Here is a 16,660-nt window from a genome sequence, read left to right as displayed (position 1 = left end):
GGCTCTCCTCATCCTGGTACAGGACAGAGGAGAATTTATGGCCCACTTTTAGGCAGAAGAGGGAAGGGAAGGGAACTCTTTTTGTATCTATTGATTTTTATATTAACTTCATCTATTTTTATGTTAAATTGGCATATTTGGGGGTAGCATATCCTGATCCCCTTCAATATCCAATTAAAATGTGACACATGCTTAATCTATTTTGTGGTAGAAACTTCCATTTACTCAAGATCCTGAAATATTCGGATTACATGAAAATGTTGATATCTCCAAAGATCTTCAGCAAACAAAAATCCTTTTTGAGTCCTTGCTCCTCACTCAGGGAGGCTCAAAACAGACAGGATCCTCAGGAAGTACTGACCAGATTCTATTAGAAATTACGGAAGATATACTCAACAAGGTATTATCTAGCTTAAAATATATTGCTTATAAGATAATAAAAATGGTTATGATATAACAGTCTTAAAACTCCCATTTATCATCAGTATGACTTTGAGCAAGATACTTTACCTCTCTGAGCATTAGTTTCTAAGCCTGTTAAATGGTAAGAATAGTACATATTATTGTAAAAGGTTTATGAGGACATTAAAGAACATTAATTTAAAGTTCTTAGTAACTATGGTCAAGGATGAGTTTATTTTCATTTCTAAATAAAAGTGAATGACTTAACTTTTTAAAAATGGAGGGAATGTTCTGAACTTGATTTTTAACTATACATTAGGAATTGAGAAGGCACAGGGAGATACGAACAGTGCTAAGCTAGTTGCTATAACTTTTCATGATACAGCCCAACATACCTAACCCTACTAAGTAAAGTAGAATGATACTCTGTATTCTCACCTTTTTTCTGTGAGTTTTAATTTCAATAAAGAACTACTAAAGGAACTTTTTAAAAGATTATGCTACTAAACACAAATGTTCACAACTCCCCTCTAAGTACTATAAATATGTTCATATTTCAGCACCAGACTATCTGACAGAGCAGAATCTAGCTCTAGTCCACTTGCCTTCAAAACCCATGAAGGCAAGAGTACCAGTGCTCTCTTAGGTGAGCCTGTTCACCAGAAGCCTGGAGGTGGCCTCTTAGAGAAGGGAGAGGAGCAGCACTGCCTGCAGCCTTGGGTGAAAGCAAACTAGCACACCCTGGCCCCCCATCCCTGTATGGCTGCTTCTGCAGTTCACCTCTTCTCACACATGGCTGCTGCTTCTCTGGTTTATCTTTGTGGTGAAAGGTTCTTGCCTTCATTGAATGGTGGCTCTAATGGGCTACCTGACAGAGGCACCTGGGGCTTATTTGAGGTAAAGGGTTGTTTGAGCAGAGCCAGAGGACCCTAGAATTGGAATTCTTTTGTACTCTCCAAGGACTATCACCTGGAGACCCTCAGGCAAGTGCAATTCTTTTAGTTTAAGACTTCCCCAACTGGGAAACTTCTTTGCCCATTTAAGAGTATGAATTTCAGTGTCTTAAAGGAATTTCATCAGCAGTCCCAAAGTGTCTCTGAGGTGCCACATAGAAATCACACATTAAGTGGCCTTCTCTCTCCCTATGCCCTGGGAACCTGCTACTTTTACAAAGTTAATTATTTGATGTGGGGTAAGCTAAGCTGTTTGGAACCCAGTTGATAATCAATTAGAAATAAATCAGGCACAGTGGCACACACCTGTAATCCCTTTCTGGAGGCAGAGGCAGAAGGATTGCAAATTAAGGCCAGCTTATGAAACTTAATAAGACCCTGCCTCAACATTAAAAAAATAAAAAGGGCTGGGAATATAGCTCAGTGGTAGAGTACCTCTGGGTTCAATCCCCGTATCATAAGAAAAAAAGAAAAAGAAATACAAAACGGCTATGAAATGTTAAATAAATTTTATCAATGGAAAATAAGATTTAATTTACAAAGAGAAATTCCACAACTTTTCAGAATTATGTATTTTCTGCAAAGTGCTATAGTAGTTAAGAACATGGGTCTTGGATTCAGAGACCTATAGATTTAAACTTTTGGGCTGTGTGCCATTAGACCAATAATTTGGCTTTTCTGAATTTAAATGTTCTCATCTATAAAATGAAAATAATAATATCATCCAAGGATTAAATGAGATAATTTTGGAAAGCAGCATAGTACCTGCCATATAGTAACACCCTAGTATTAGCTATTACTGATATTATAGCTGAGTGAAACTAATTATCCATTCTGAGTGTTTGTGATCTTCAAAATCCATTCTTGTAGCTTCCATTTGATTTTGATATTGAAACAGCATTAATGAAGTATCCTGTGAGATATGAAGAGAGCATGAATACTGTGTTAGTACAAGAAATGGAACGATTTAACAAGTAAGTATCTATATCTCCAGCAATTCAGAAGGCAAGCCACCAAAATTGATAAAAAGACATGCTGGTATTGAATAAAAAATTTTAAGATTATCAAAACCTCCCATTTAAAATTTTGACCTTTTAAAATTTCATAACCTTTTGCTCCAGAAGATAGAGTATCTTTTATAATGTAAAAATAATGATGAAAAAGAAATATATTCTTATTGATTAAAAATATTCATTAATTGTAACTTCTCATCCATTATTATTCTCCTCAGGAATTAAAGGGAGAATGAACATTAGTGAGGCCTATGTATAGGCATATCTTCTGTTGTTTTTCTACCACCTGACACACATTTACTGAGTGCAACCTAAATTGATTAAGTACTGTATGATAATAAACAAATTATTTGCTTTTAATTTTTTAATTGAATGTTCTACTGGATTAAGGAATGGTGAATTGTTTTGGTTATACATTTTCTAAAGTGTTTCCAAGTTTATTATAGTTTCTATACGTATTGACACTTTAAAGTAAAATATATTAAAATACTGTGTTACCCTATTTAATTAGTTATTTCTTATACAAAGGCTATAGTTATTTATTTATAATAGCATGCTGTCCCCCAGTTTCTCAGACATCTATACTCACTACAAGTATGTTTACGGTTTTCTTACCTGTTTGGATTGAAGTGGGAAACAAAATATTTGCCAGGGTATAAATGAATATATAATTTGTTTTAATGTATTGTTTCCCTAGTTTCAGCTGTTATATAACATCTTTTTAACTTCTCCAATATTTGCATGTTACTTGTAGTATTATTTGCCTAATATTTTCCCTTAAATAATTCTCCTTCTAAATTAGCTGGGTTCTGCCAAAGTGGTCTATAAATTTATTGCAACCCTATCAAAAGTTCGTATCACATCCTATAGATATAGGAAAAAAATCTTAGGTGGGTGCAATGGTGCATGCCTACATAATCCCAGCATCTTAGGAGACTGAGGTTGAATGATCACAAGTTCAAAGCCATCCTAAGCAACTTAGCAAGACACTCAGCAACTTAGTGAGACCCTGTCTCAAAATAAAAAGGGCTAGTGTTGTGGCTCAGCGGTAGAGGGGTCACCTAGTATGTGTAAGGTGCTGGGTTTGATCCTCAGCACCACATATAAATAAATAAATAAATTGTGTCCAACTACAACTAAAAAATATTTTTAAAAAGGGGGGGCTGTGGTTAAGCACCCCTGGCACCAAAAAAATAAAATAAAATAAATTCATATGGAATCACAGAATACCCCAGATAACCAAAGCAATCATGAGCAAAAAGAACAAAGCTGGAGGGCTGGGGTTGTGTTTCAGTGGTAGAGCACTTGCCTAGCATGTGTGAGCACTGGGTTTGATTCTCAGCACTGTATATAAATAAATCAATAAAGATCCATCAACAATCAAAAAAAGAACAAAGCTGGAGGCATCACACTACCTGATTTCAACTATATCACAAGGCAGTAGTAATGAGAACAGCATAATACTGGCATAAAAATAGACATAGTGATCAGAGGAACAGAATAAAGAATCCAGAAAAGAACTAATATGTCTATGGTCATTGGTTTTTTAAAAGCTGCCAATAATATACAGTGGATAATGAGAGTATCTTTAATAAGTGGCATTGGGAAAAAACATACATATAAATCTATGTGCATGTATATATATACATATGTATATATATACGCACAAAAGATGAAATAGGACCTCACGTTACATATAAAAATCAACTCAAAGTAGATTAAAGACAAGACCTAAAACTGTAAAACTACTAGAAGAAAACATAGGAAAAACTACACAACATTGGTCTGGGCAATGATTTTTTAGAATTGGCCGCACAATTGTGGGCAACAAAAGCAAAATAGACAAATAGAATTTCAAAATAAAGATTCTTCATATTAAAAGAAACAATAGACACGAAAGTGCACACCTGTAATCCCAATAGGGGGAGGTGGAAGCAAGAGGATCACAAGTTCAAGGCCAGCTTCAACAACTTATCTCAAAATAAAACATGAAAAATGGGCTGGGGATGTGGTTGAGTGTTAAAGTGCCCCTGGGTTCAATCCCTGGTACCAAAAAAAAAAAAAAGGAAGACAAAAGATAACAAGTTCCGGGGAAGATGTGGTAAAAAGAGAACCCTGAAACATTGGTGGTGGGGATATAAATTAGTAAAACCATTATGGAAAACTATATGAAGTTTCCTCAAAAAACTAAAAACAGAATTACTATGTGTTCCAACTATCCTACTTCTGAGTGTTTATCCAAAGATTTGAAATCAGCATGTCAAAAAGACATCTGCATTCTCATGTTCATTGCAATACTACTGACAGTGGCCAAGTTTTGGAATCAAACTAAGTGTCAATAAAGAAATGAATAAATAAAAAAGATGTGATATATATATATATATATATATATATATATATGTACATATATGTATGTACACACATACATAGTGAAATACTATTCAGTCTTTAAAAAAAGAGAAGAAATTTTGTCATTTGTGATGTATTTGGAGAATATTATGCTAATTAGTCAAACAGAAAGATACTGTATGTTCTAAATCATGTGTGGAATCTAAAACAACTGAATTTATAGAAAGAGTAGAATGATAGAAAGAGAGTAGAAAGATGCTGGGTGGTGAGAGAATAATGAGATGAGAGTCAAAGGGTATAAAACCTCAGAAATAAGTTTGATTTTTTTTTCAGATCAGTAGCACAACATGCTGAATATAACTAATATTGAATACCATATAATTTAATATCACTAGAGTAAATTTCCAATGTTCTCATCCCAGAAAATGCTAAAGATTTGAGGTGACAGATGTTAATTAGCTTAACATATTCTTTCTACATTCAGTTAAAAAATCATAATACTATTTTGTACCCCACAGACCTATAAAACCATAATTTGTCAACAATCACATTTTTTAAATTAGCTAAGTCCTAAGGAATAATAGAAAGCAAAAATTTTGATATGCTAATAGTACTATTTTCTATATTTGAAAATGTGTGTAATGATTAAAATAAAAAATGTTCATCCAAATATTACCTAAAATTACCTCACATAACCACCAGTGGGAGGTAGCCGCACTTTGGAAAACACTCCCACAAGGCAGTGAATGAGGTTCCTGCTATTTCTTCTTCTAGAAAGACTGTATGCTGATATTTATTATCATATATATGTTGATGATAAAATTTCTTTCATTGTAGTTTAATTACAACTATACATAACACTCTATGGGACCTTAAAAAAGCTATTAAGGGTGTGGTTGTAATGGATTCTGCGCTGGAGGCACTTTCTGGCAGCTTACTGGTCGGAAAAGTTCCTGAACTATGGGCCCAACGATCATACCCAAGTCTTAAGCCCCTAGGAAGTTACATCACAGATTTTCTAGCCCGACTGAAGTTTTTACAGGTAAAATGTGGTTTTATTTATAAAAATGTGTGTATATGTATATGTATGTGTATTTGTGTATGATATATATATTTTGGGGGGGGGGTTGAATGGGAAGATATTAGTAGTTGAGTACAGTCACTTTAAAGTCTCTGAGTTGAATGGAATGTGATTAGTAGCTTCATGGCAATCTAACCAAAAATTTTTCAACAATAGTTTTGTAGTTGTAGATGGACAGCATGCCTTTATTTTATTTTATTTTTTAATGCGGAGCTAATGATCAAACCCAGTGCCTCACATGTGCTAGGCAAGCGCTCTGCTACTGGGCTACAGCCCCAGCCCCTAACCAGAATTTTAGAATACTGAAAAATATACACATTTCAAAGTACTGAGTAGAAAATTTAAATTTTGCTTTAGCCAAACCTAAGTCATGTGTGATATTTATATTTCTGAAGATTCTAAGTTTGTGGTTCTCTGAGACCACAGTTTAATATTATCTTATGATTTTAATACCTATGTAAGTTACAAAAATAAAAAGCCTAAGGCTTGGATTTATCCATAATTGTTCATTGCTTTAAAATCAATGCTTCTTGGGCTGGGGATATAGTTCATTTGGTAGAGTGTGTGCCTTGCATACACAAGGCTCTGGGTTCAATCCCCAGCACCACCAAAAAATAAATAATAATAATAATGCTTCTTATCTCCTATCTCATTAAACTAGGGGAAAGATAAGTGCTTTGAATCTCCCCCATATACCCATATACCAAGATGTTAAGAGCACAGGAAAACAGAAGGCAGGACACTGTTTTTCCTCCTCAAACTCCCTTGCTTACCCCTAACCTATGGTTGATATTTATGCAAAAGTATAGGGTGGAGAGAATCCCCAAAATACTCATTTAGAAATTCACAAGTGTTATATGAGCTTTTAGTGTTGCAGTGCTGTTAGTCAACTTCTGTTACTATAACAAAATACCTGAGTTAAATAACTTAAAAGAAGAAATATTTCTTTTGACTCATGATTTCAGAGGTTTCAGTCCATGTTTGCTTTGGACCTATGGCAAGGCAGAATATCATGGTGCAAGAGTATGCTTACTTCATGGAGGTCAGAAAGTGAGAGAAAGAGGAAGAGGCAAGGGGCCAAATAGCCCTTTCAGGGGCATGCCCCAAGTGACCTAACTTTCTCCACCACTTCCTAAAAGTGCCATCAGATGGGAACCAAACCTTCAACACATAAGGTTTGGGGGTACATTTAATATCTAAATCATAACAGTTCCCTTTTTATTATACAAAAATTTCATTTGTTTCACTGTTAAAGCTTATCATAAAATAAACAGTGCTTATTAGGATATGGAGAAAACAGATTTTCTCATATTTCCTTTTAAAATTTTTTCCAATCTGATAGGTCAAGCATACCTTGTTTCAATTTGACTTTCTTGGACTATTAATGTGCCTGTGTTTCTTTCAGTATATGTGCTTACCTCTTATATTTTTTCTGTAAATGGCCTATTCATACCCAGGCCTATCTTTATTATGAACTATTTTTTAACTTATAGGAGCTTTTTGTGCATATTACATGTTTAACCAAAGAAACAGTATAGAATAGAATACTGAATAGGTTTCCTCCATTGTCCTTTTACCTTTACAGAACCCAGTCAATTTTCTCATTATCTTTCTCCTGGACTGTCTTTCATCTCCTAATGTTTCTTAGAGTTGAAAAATTAAGTAAATAAGTCATCTGAATTTTTTTCCTCTTCTCATTTTTCTTTCTCCATTTATCCTGTTTATCTTCTGTCATAGTTCAGGCTGTTGTAAAAAGTAAAGTAGACTGAATGATCTAACAACAGACATTTATTTCTCACTGTTCCGGAGGGGCTAGAAAGACCCATATTAGGGGGTTCTCCTGGTTCACAGATGTATGTATGTGGGGCAAGTGCTTGTTCCTCTAAATAAAGATACTAAACCCATCAAGAAGGTTCCACCCAGGTGGGGAGGGGTGAGACCATGCTGGGGACTGAATTGGAGACGGTTGTGTTCCATGCTTTTGTGATTATGTCAAGATATATCCTGGTATTGTATATAACTAAAAAGAAATTTTCAAAAAACCATATGAAAAAAAATAAAGGGTTCCACCTTCATGACCTAATTATCTCCCAAAAGTGCCATCTCCAAATCCCATGATATTGGAGGTTATAGTTTCAACACATGTACTTTGGAGGAAAACAAACATTTAATTCATAGTATTTTCCCTTTTTCATTCCTGTGCCTTTTTTAAAAAAAAAAAATTTTTTCACAACCCCAGGAAAAATTCTGGATCTGACATTTGTGACTTTGAGCAAATTATTCATCTTTCTGTATCCTAGTTTTCTCATCTGCAAAATGAGAGGAATAATGCCTAACTCACTGAATTATTTTATGGAGTACACCAGGTGATACATGTAAAGTGCTTAGCACAGTGCCTGGCATGTACTAATCACTCATTAAATGGTAGCTAATTCAGAGATAGTGTAAGTAGCCGACCAAAGGCACTAATGAAATTCTTCATAAAGGAATCTCTGGGAAAGTAAGAGTTTCTATATCCTTGTTTTCTCGGTTTGTTTGTTTGCTTGCTTGCTTGCTTTTGTTTTATATTAATGGGAATTGAATCCAGGGATGTTCTTCCACTGAGCTACATCCAAGCCCTTTATATTTTCTATTTTGAGACAGGGTCGTGCTAATTTGCAGAGGCTGATCTTGAACTTGTGATCCTCCTCTCTCAACCTCCCAAGTAGCTAAGATTCCAAATGGGCATAACTGTGTCTGGTGCCTTCTCAGTTCTTAGAGCTTTCATGTGCATAGTATCATAAAGAAAACCCTGGATACAAAAGGTTCTTCCTGCCTTTTGCCCTTGTCAGACTCCTTGTCTTTCTTTACCTCTTTTTGATCTGCTAGCTTGTGCTGTGGTATTATCTCCACCAGCAGTTTGTTCCATTATTCCTAGCATGCAAAGCTTACTTCTTCCTTGCTCACTAACAGAGTTCATTGTATTGATTCATCTGTTCATTCAGCAAATGAATTGAGATCCCACTCTGTTCAAAGCACCTTGTTGTTTGCTCTGTGATAAGAAGAGGATTGTAATGAGTCCTGCCTTCAAGCTGCCAGTAGCCCACAGAAAAACAAGCTTTGTATCCAAAAAAATACAGGCAAAAATTAACATAGTTTAGAAAGGAATGAACCCTAAAAGACCAACATATAAAATGCTCTGGGAGTTCAAAGGAGGAGAGAGTTCTTATGGTTCAAAAAAGCAGAGTTTAGTTGGGTTTGGTGGCACACACCTATAATCCCAGCAGTTCAGGAGGCTGAGGCAAGAAGATCTAAGTTCAAGCCTAAGCAACTCAGCAAAACCCTGTCTCTAAATAAAATACAAAATAGGGCTCGAGATATGACTCAGTGGTTAAATGCCCCTGGGTTCAATCCCCAGTAACACCCCCTAGACCCCCACAAAAAGCAAGCAAGCAAACAAGCAGGGTATTTTTATGGATAAGGTAGCATTTGAGCTGGGTCTAAAGGATGAAAGGTTGTGAATATTGCAAAGAAAATAAACAGACTTACAGACAGCTTTGTAGCTGTGGGGTAAAAGGATCTGTATCATTTAAGGTACATTTCATCGGAAGAAACAAAAATTCTGTCATAAGCAGAAAGTTTGTTTGTTCATGTAACTGAAAAGTCCAAGAGTTAAAGTAACTTCAGGTAGGATTTGAACTGAGTTACAAACATGGTTACTTGTTCTTGGCTTCATGCATTTCATCTCCTGGTTCTATTACCTTCGGTTTGACTCCATTATCAGTATCTCATCTGTGGCAAGATAACAACAATAACTGTGGCCTTGCATCTTTGCAACTTCAAAGAGTTAAGAGCGAGTCTCTTCCTGAAAAGTCCCAGCAAGAGTTACTGCATCTCTGGCTTTGGTTGGGTCACATTCCCATTCCTGAATCAGTCACTGTGACTTGAAGTATGATTGGCCAGATATGAGTCAGTGCCCACCACAGGAGGCTAGGTTGATTTCCATCACCAGAAGGGCTTGGAATGAGAGTATAGGAGGGTTTGTTTGTCTTCCTGAGAGAAAGAAGGGTGGTATTATTTTAACACAGGCAAGAAAAAAAAAAAAAAAAGGTTAACCCAACACAGATGAGATCACCAAATAATCCAGTCTAATTAGGATGTAGGATGCTTGAAGGTAAAAAAAAAAAAAAAAAAGCTAAAAATGCACTTGGGGTGAGATTGTGAAGTGTCTTGAATAAAAGACTAAGAGACTTGGGCTTTAAGTTGGTGGGTCACTAAAGAACTTGGTAGGTAACTGAAGAGTTACCTATATGATAAATCTGATCCAAACTATGTATAGTCAGGTATATTCTGGCAGCATTTTCTAGACGTATTGAGCAGAGAGAAAAAGAATACAGTAAATTGATATAAAAGAAGATCATGAATATCTGAACAGAACGGGTACATGGTTATGGAGACAAAGGGATTAAAAGAATTAAGGAACTAGAAGCAACACAGAAAGGCTATGGACAATGGGTAAAATATAAAAAGATGGTGGCTTTTGAATAGGATAAGTAATATAGTAGTCTTCAAAGAATTTACATTTGTTTCTTTGCAGAAGATTTGAAATTTTCAAGCCATGTTTCATTCAGATAATTGTTCAAATTATTTTCAGTTTCCAAGAAGAGTAAGTGGAGGCGGGGGCGGGGGAAGGAAAAAGGTGTGTTTGATGTTAGGGAAGAGAGTCTTATGCTGGAAAGTATAGGTAACACATATAAAAATCAGAATCAGGAATTGTATGTTAGCTGACATTTGTATAAATTTAAAAAGTGGACATAACATATTTTGTTTTCCATTTATAGGACTGGTATACTTCAGGAAAACCTCATGTGTTTTGGCTCTCAGGTTTCTTTTTCACCCAAGCCTTTTTAACTGGAGCTATGCAGAATTATGCCAGAAAATACACCATCCCTATTGATTTACTAGGATATGAATTTGAGGTACAGTAACTCCTTCAACTCATCAAAATATCATTATATCAAAGTCATGTATTTAAGCAAGAAGGATATGTAGAATTTATATATTTTAACCCATTATAAGCAATTCTACTTCTTTTCATTCTTTGTGTTTCATAAAGTATATGATATTTGTCTTGTTAATGCACTATAGTTTAACAAGAGTTTCCCTGAATGTGTTTTGAATATGTATCTAGAGTTTTCTTTATGATACTAAATTGTGTGAAGAATACTAGTATGACCCTCTCCCTTCAGGTTATTCCTTCTGATGTATCTGACACATCACCAGAAGATGGTGTTTATATCCATGGCTTGTATCTTGATGGGGCACGCTGGGACAGAGAAAGGTCAGTACTTTCAACTGCAAAGCCTTCTTCAAATGTGGGTGAATCATAGGTAAGACAACTGTTGCCCCTCACAACCGTGTTTTTTTTTAATCAAAGTCCTCTTTCTAAGTAATAAGTCAAGTAATATAATATCAGAATTCTTACCTAAATCATTATTCAGATTGGCACAAAGGAGTGATTATTTTTGAGGCCCAAACAATTTTTGATTAATATTTCACTAGTCTGTCTCATTAGTAAAAAAGTTAGCTGAAATTATTTTCTTGCTTATTCTGCTGTATAACAGTTATTTTCTATTTTGTACTGTGAAGAACTGACTCAATTTTAAACTGACAGTTATAATAAAGTTCCCATTTAGTGAGTGGAAAACTTTTTCATGCATTTTGATGAGATGATAAATAAGTATTAAGAATAAACATTCAATTTCTAGCTTCACTCTTAGAAAACTATCAGGAAACTATTCCCAATTTCAGATAAATAGGGATAAAAGAGAAGGGGAGAAATATTTCTTTGGAGCCCTGGTCTCCAACAATATATGTATAGGCATAATCCTCTATTTCTGAATGTAGGGTAAGACTTTGCTCCCAAGGAGATGTTAAAGGGGATATTAAAGACTGAGGTGAAAGACCAAGGTAGGAAAAATCCCATAGGAGGGAATAGTAAGGTAAGGTTTTACAGTGACAGTTCTGAAACAGGATCATGAGAAGATTCAATTTCACATAGTTAATTTGATTATTTCTCTTGTCTTTTTTCATCACTTTACTGCTATTTTTCTTCATTTACTTTACCACCTTTGTGTATTTATTTTTTCTTCTTCCTTCCTTTCCAACAAACCGTGTAGACTGAGTTTTTGGAACATCTGTTTAAATCTTGATCTAGCACTTAATAGCTGTGTAACTGAGAAAAATACTCAATATCTCTGAGCCTATAGTTTTTATCTGTGAAATAGGACTATAAATGGGGATAGGATCATTATGAGGGTCAAATGTGATGCATTGTATCTGCCTCATGGGAGGTACTTAAAAATATGCAGGCATTAAATTGGTGCAACCTTTATGAAAAGCAGTAGGGAGATTCCTTAGAAAACTTGGAATGGAACCACCATTTGACCCAGTTATGCCACTCCTTGGTGTATTCCCAAAAGACTTAAAAACAACATACTACAGTGATGCAACCACATCCATATTTATAGCACCTCAACTCATAATAGCCAGGCTATAGAAACAACTTGGTGTCCTTCAACAGATGAATGGATAAAGAAAATGTGGTATATGTACAAATGGAATATTGCTCAGCCATAAGAAGAATGAAATTATGGCATTTGCCAGTAAATGGATAGAACTAGAGAGTATTATACTAAATGAAATAAGCCAATCCCAAAAAACCAAAGACCAAATGTTATCTCTGATTCGTGGATGCTAACCCCAAACAAGGGAGGTTGGGGAGAGGAATAATAGAAATAGATTGGACTAGACAAAGGGTAATGAAGGGAAGGGAGGGAAAGGGGAATATGAAAGACAGTAGAATTAATTGGTCATAAATTTCCTAGCCTGTATATGTATACAAAAACCAGGGTAACTCCACATCATGTATGACCACAAGAGTGGGAACCTAATAGAATAACTTATACTTTGTATATGTATATTCTGCCAAAATACATTCTACTGTCATGTATAACTGAAATATATATATATATATATATATATATATATATATATATGAAGCAAAAACAAAAAAATCTCATTGTACCTCATAAATATATATAAATATTATATAAATAAAAAAAATTAGGGGCTGGGGATGTGGCTCAAGCGGTAGCGTGCTTGCCTGGCATGCGTGCGGCCCGGGTTCGATCCTCAGCACCACATACAAACAAAGATGTTGTGTCTGCCGAAAACTAAAAAATAAACATTAAAAAATTCTCTCTCTCTCCCCCTCTCTCTCCTCTCTCTTTAAAAAAATAAAAAAATAAAAAAATAAAAAAAATTAGGGGCTGGGGATGTGGCTCAAGCGGTAGCGCGCTCGCGTGGCATGCGCGGGGTGCTGGGTTCGATCCTCAGCACCACATAAAAATAAAGATGTTGTGTCCACCAAAAATTAACAAATAAATATTTTTTTAAAAAATTAGAAAGTTTAAAAAATAGTTAGATATAGCCAATGTCCATACCAACTAACTTCAAGTAGGGCAAATAACAAAACAAAATTTTTATGGTATAAATTATTTTTCTGACAAATATCCACTTCTATTTTAAATGAGCAAAAAACAAAGAAATAAAATTTGAAGGAACCATTAATAAACCTAGATCTTGATCCAGTTTTTTAAAAAATTAGCAGGCATTGATATTTGTGCAGTTTTATACTTCACCTTTCTAAAATTGTATTTTATTGCTCTCAGTTCTTCATTGCCTTCTCCCACCCTTCTCCTACTTTTTCTTCTTCTTTTCCTTTTATACTCTTTTCCTCTCTATCACTGGTCCTCTTCTATATTAAAAGTCAATATCTAAATAGCAGTCTATTTTAAGAAGCAAATTTCACAAATATGTTAGCTTTTCATTGCTGTAACAGATTACCTGAGATAAACAACTTAAAAGGAGATGGATTTGTTTTCATTTATGGTTTCAGAGGAGTCACTTGGCTTCCCTGATTATGGGCCTGCAGTCAGGCAAACACCATAACAGGGAGCATGAGGTAAAGCAAAGCTCACCCTAACGCATCCAGAAAGCAGAGGAAAAGAGAACATGCACTGTGAGAGGAAGGGACCAAGGACAAAATGTACTATACAGAGTCTTTCTCCAAGTGACTTACTTCCTCCAACTACGCCTCATCTCCTGGTAGAGCCACAGGCCAGCATCCAAGCCATTAGTACATGGCCTTTGGGGGACATTTTAGATCTAACGAAATAACTAATAACTTCTGTTAATTTCTCGTTACAGTGGCTTGCTTGCTGAACAATATCCCAAACTTCTGTTTGACCTGATGCCCATCATATGGATAAAACCAAGTAAATACATTTTTAACAAAATTTCCTTGGATTTTAAAGAGAATAATGATAGATACTATTAACTGCTCCCCCAAATTAATTTTTGCTCAAGTCTTTTAGGATCTAACTGAATTATAATATAAAATGATGAAATATCTGTAATGGAGAATATATTGTCCCTCTGCCTTTTTGGTTGTTTTTTTATTTGTATTTTTTTCAGTCCTGTGGACGAAACTTAGGGCCTCATGCATGCCAGGCAAATGCTCTGTCACTGAGCTACACCCCACCTCTAATTTTCTTGATCATAATTAATAATAAATAAAAACATTTACAAATCACCCAATCTATCAAATATTTTCATTATTAATGTGGTTCAATTGTGAGAAATGTCTGTAGTTTATAAGGGCTCCTGATATTTCATATCTGGCTTTTCAGGAATTATACATAGATTCTTTTTGTGAATTGTCAAGAGTTGGTGTGTTTTAGTGTTTGTTTTAGTAGCCTGCTAAAAAACAAATAGAAACTTCAGCTTCTTCTAAATTATGTGTTTCTTATACCAGGGTTCTAAGCAGTTTATTTCTCCTTTTGAATCTCCTCTATTACCTATACTGTATTTTGTCCCTTCTTCCCTATCTTCTTTTGTCCCTTCTTCCCTATCTTCTTTTGTTACTCCTTCCCTCACAAATTCTCTGGAGTTTTTTCATGCCTATTAAGTGATCAGAACTTTAAGATCAGTTCCTGGTTCCTAGACTTGCACCATCTGAAATAATTTTCTTGTTTTATAGCAATAATAATGGACCAGCTGTTAAAAATTTTTAAATTACATTTTACTATAAGATAAACAGTTGTTTTTCAGTACCCATGGCTCTTTTCACTTTACTAAATGAATCTCTTTCTTTCTTTTTCAAGTTGAAAAGACTAAGATTGTGAAGTCAAATGCCTATGTCTGTCCTCTCTACAAGACAAGTGAACGTAAAGGAACTCTTTCTACTACAGGACATTCCACTAACTTTGTCATTGCAATGTTGTTAAAAACAGACCAACCCACTCAACACTGGATCAAACGTGGTGTTGCTCTGCTTTGTCAGCTGGATGACTAAATTGTACAATTTTAGAGAACATCTGAAATAAAATAAAATTGTTTTCACTTATTTTAAAAAAAAATTATAAACAAAATGTCTTGGTGTCATTCTTTCAAATGGTCTTTATGAAAGGCCTTTGCATTGTTATCCTTTTCCTGATTCCACTCTTGATTGCAAAAGGCCTTCTAATCTGACTCCTCTGAGAGCACTGTCAGACATCTACCTGTGGAAAGAAATTTTGAAGTGTTATTTTAAAGTGTTACTTTGAAGTGTTTGGAAAATCTTAGAGTTTTTATTTAGTTTAAGTTTGATATGTATATGTGAAAAATAGATTGGGGAGATTAAATGATAAAATTTGACTAATATTAGAAGATATTCCTTTTCCTAGATATTTCTTCAATAGTAGTTTACTTTCCACATGCCTCATTGAAGTTATTATATATGAACATTTTAAATACATATAGATAAGGAAACTATTAAAGCAATTTAGGAACCAAACCCCTTACTTCATACTTTTAAAATATTAGTTCCATTTCTCAGTGGAACACAAAAGCAGTAAGATGACTGTTGGGGAATCTCAGATTCTATACCCCCACAGTGGTGTTTGCTTCATATTTAATTGGAAATGTCAAGTGATCCTATTGTTATTTTCAATAGTTAAATATTCTTATTATTTAGTATGTACCCATAATATTAGTGTACATTGATTTTAACAATGAAAATATTTTAACAACACAAACTTTTAATCAAAACCGTATCATCTTCTGTAGAGTTAGTTCCTTCCTGAGGATTCCAAGTACACTTTAGGCTGCAGGGTTTTTTGTTTGTTTGTTTGTTTGTTTGCTTGTTTTGTTTTTAATATTTATTTAGTTGTATATGAACACACAGTATATTTATTCTTTTTTTTTTTTTTAATTTTTTATTGTTGGCTGTTCAAAACATTACATAGTTCTTGATATATCATATTTCACAATTTGATTCAAGTGGGTTATGAGCTCCCATTTTTACCCCATATACAGATTGCAGAATCACATCAGTTACACATCCATTGATTTACATATTGCCATACTAGTGTCTGTTGTATTCTGCTGTCTTTCCTATCCTCTACTATCCCCCCTCCCCTCCCCTCCCCTCTTCTCTCTCTGCCCCCTCTACTGACATTCGTTTGTCCCCCTTGTATTATTTTTCCCCTTCCCCTCACTTCCTCTTGTATGTACTTTTGTATAACTCTGAGGGTCTCCTTCCATTTCCATGCATTTTCCCTTCTCTCTCCCTTTCCCTCCCACCTCTCATCCCTGTTTAATGTTAATCTTCTTCTCATGCTCTTCGACCCTACTCTGTTCTTAGTTACTCTCCTTATATCAAAGAAGACATTTGGCATTTGTTTTTTAGGGATTGGCTAGCTTCACTTAGCATAATCTGCTCTAATGCCATCCATTTCCCTGTAAATTCTATGATTTTGTCATTTTTTAATGCAGAGTAA

The 16,660-nt window shown here is 34.8% G+C and overlaps 1 protein-coding gene across 1 annotated transcript in view; it reads left to right on the top strand.

Moving 5' to 3' along the window:
* The window catches only part of Dnah12 (dynein axonemal heavy chain 12), a 260,520-nt gene extending 245,325 nt beyond the window's left edge, over nucleotides 1-15,195 (top strand). Inside the window, exons 68-74 of the mRNA XM_071618864.1 lie at nucleotides 212-400; nucleotides 2,226-2,329; nucleotides 5,555-5,759; nucleotides 10,619-10,756; nucleotides 11,027-11,118; nucleotides 14,049-14,116; nucleotides 15,005-15,195. Of these exons, the coding sequence (XP_071474965.1) occupies nucleotides 212-400; nucleotides 2,226-2,329; nucleotides 5,555-5,759; nucleotides 10,619-10,756; nucleotides 11,027-11,118; nucleotides 14,049-14,116; nucleotides 15,005-15,195 (987 nt within the window). The remainder of the gene's footprint in view (nucleotides 1-211; nucleotides 401-2,225; nucleotides 2,330-5,554; nucleotides 5,760-10,618; nucleotides 10,757-11,026; nucleotides 11,119-14,048; nucleotides 14,117-15,004) is intronic.
* The last annotated feature ends 1,465 nt before the right edge of the window (nucleotides 15,196-16,660 follow it).

The sequence above is a fragment of the Marmota flaviventris genome, chromosome 1, assembly GCF_047511675.1.
Source record: "Marmota flaviventris isolate mMarFla1 chromosome 1, mMarFla1.hap1, whole genome shotgun sequence".
NCBI classification, from domain to species: domain Eukaryota; kingdom Metazoa; phylum Chordata; class Mammalia; order Rodentia; family Sciuridae; genus Marmota; species Marmota flaviventris.
Note: the sequence above shows the minus strand (reverse complement) of the source record. Positions and strands in the feature narration are given on the sequence as shown.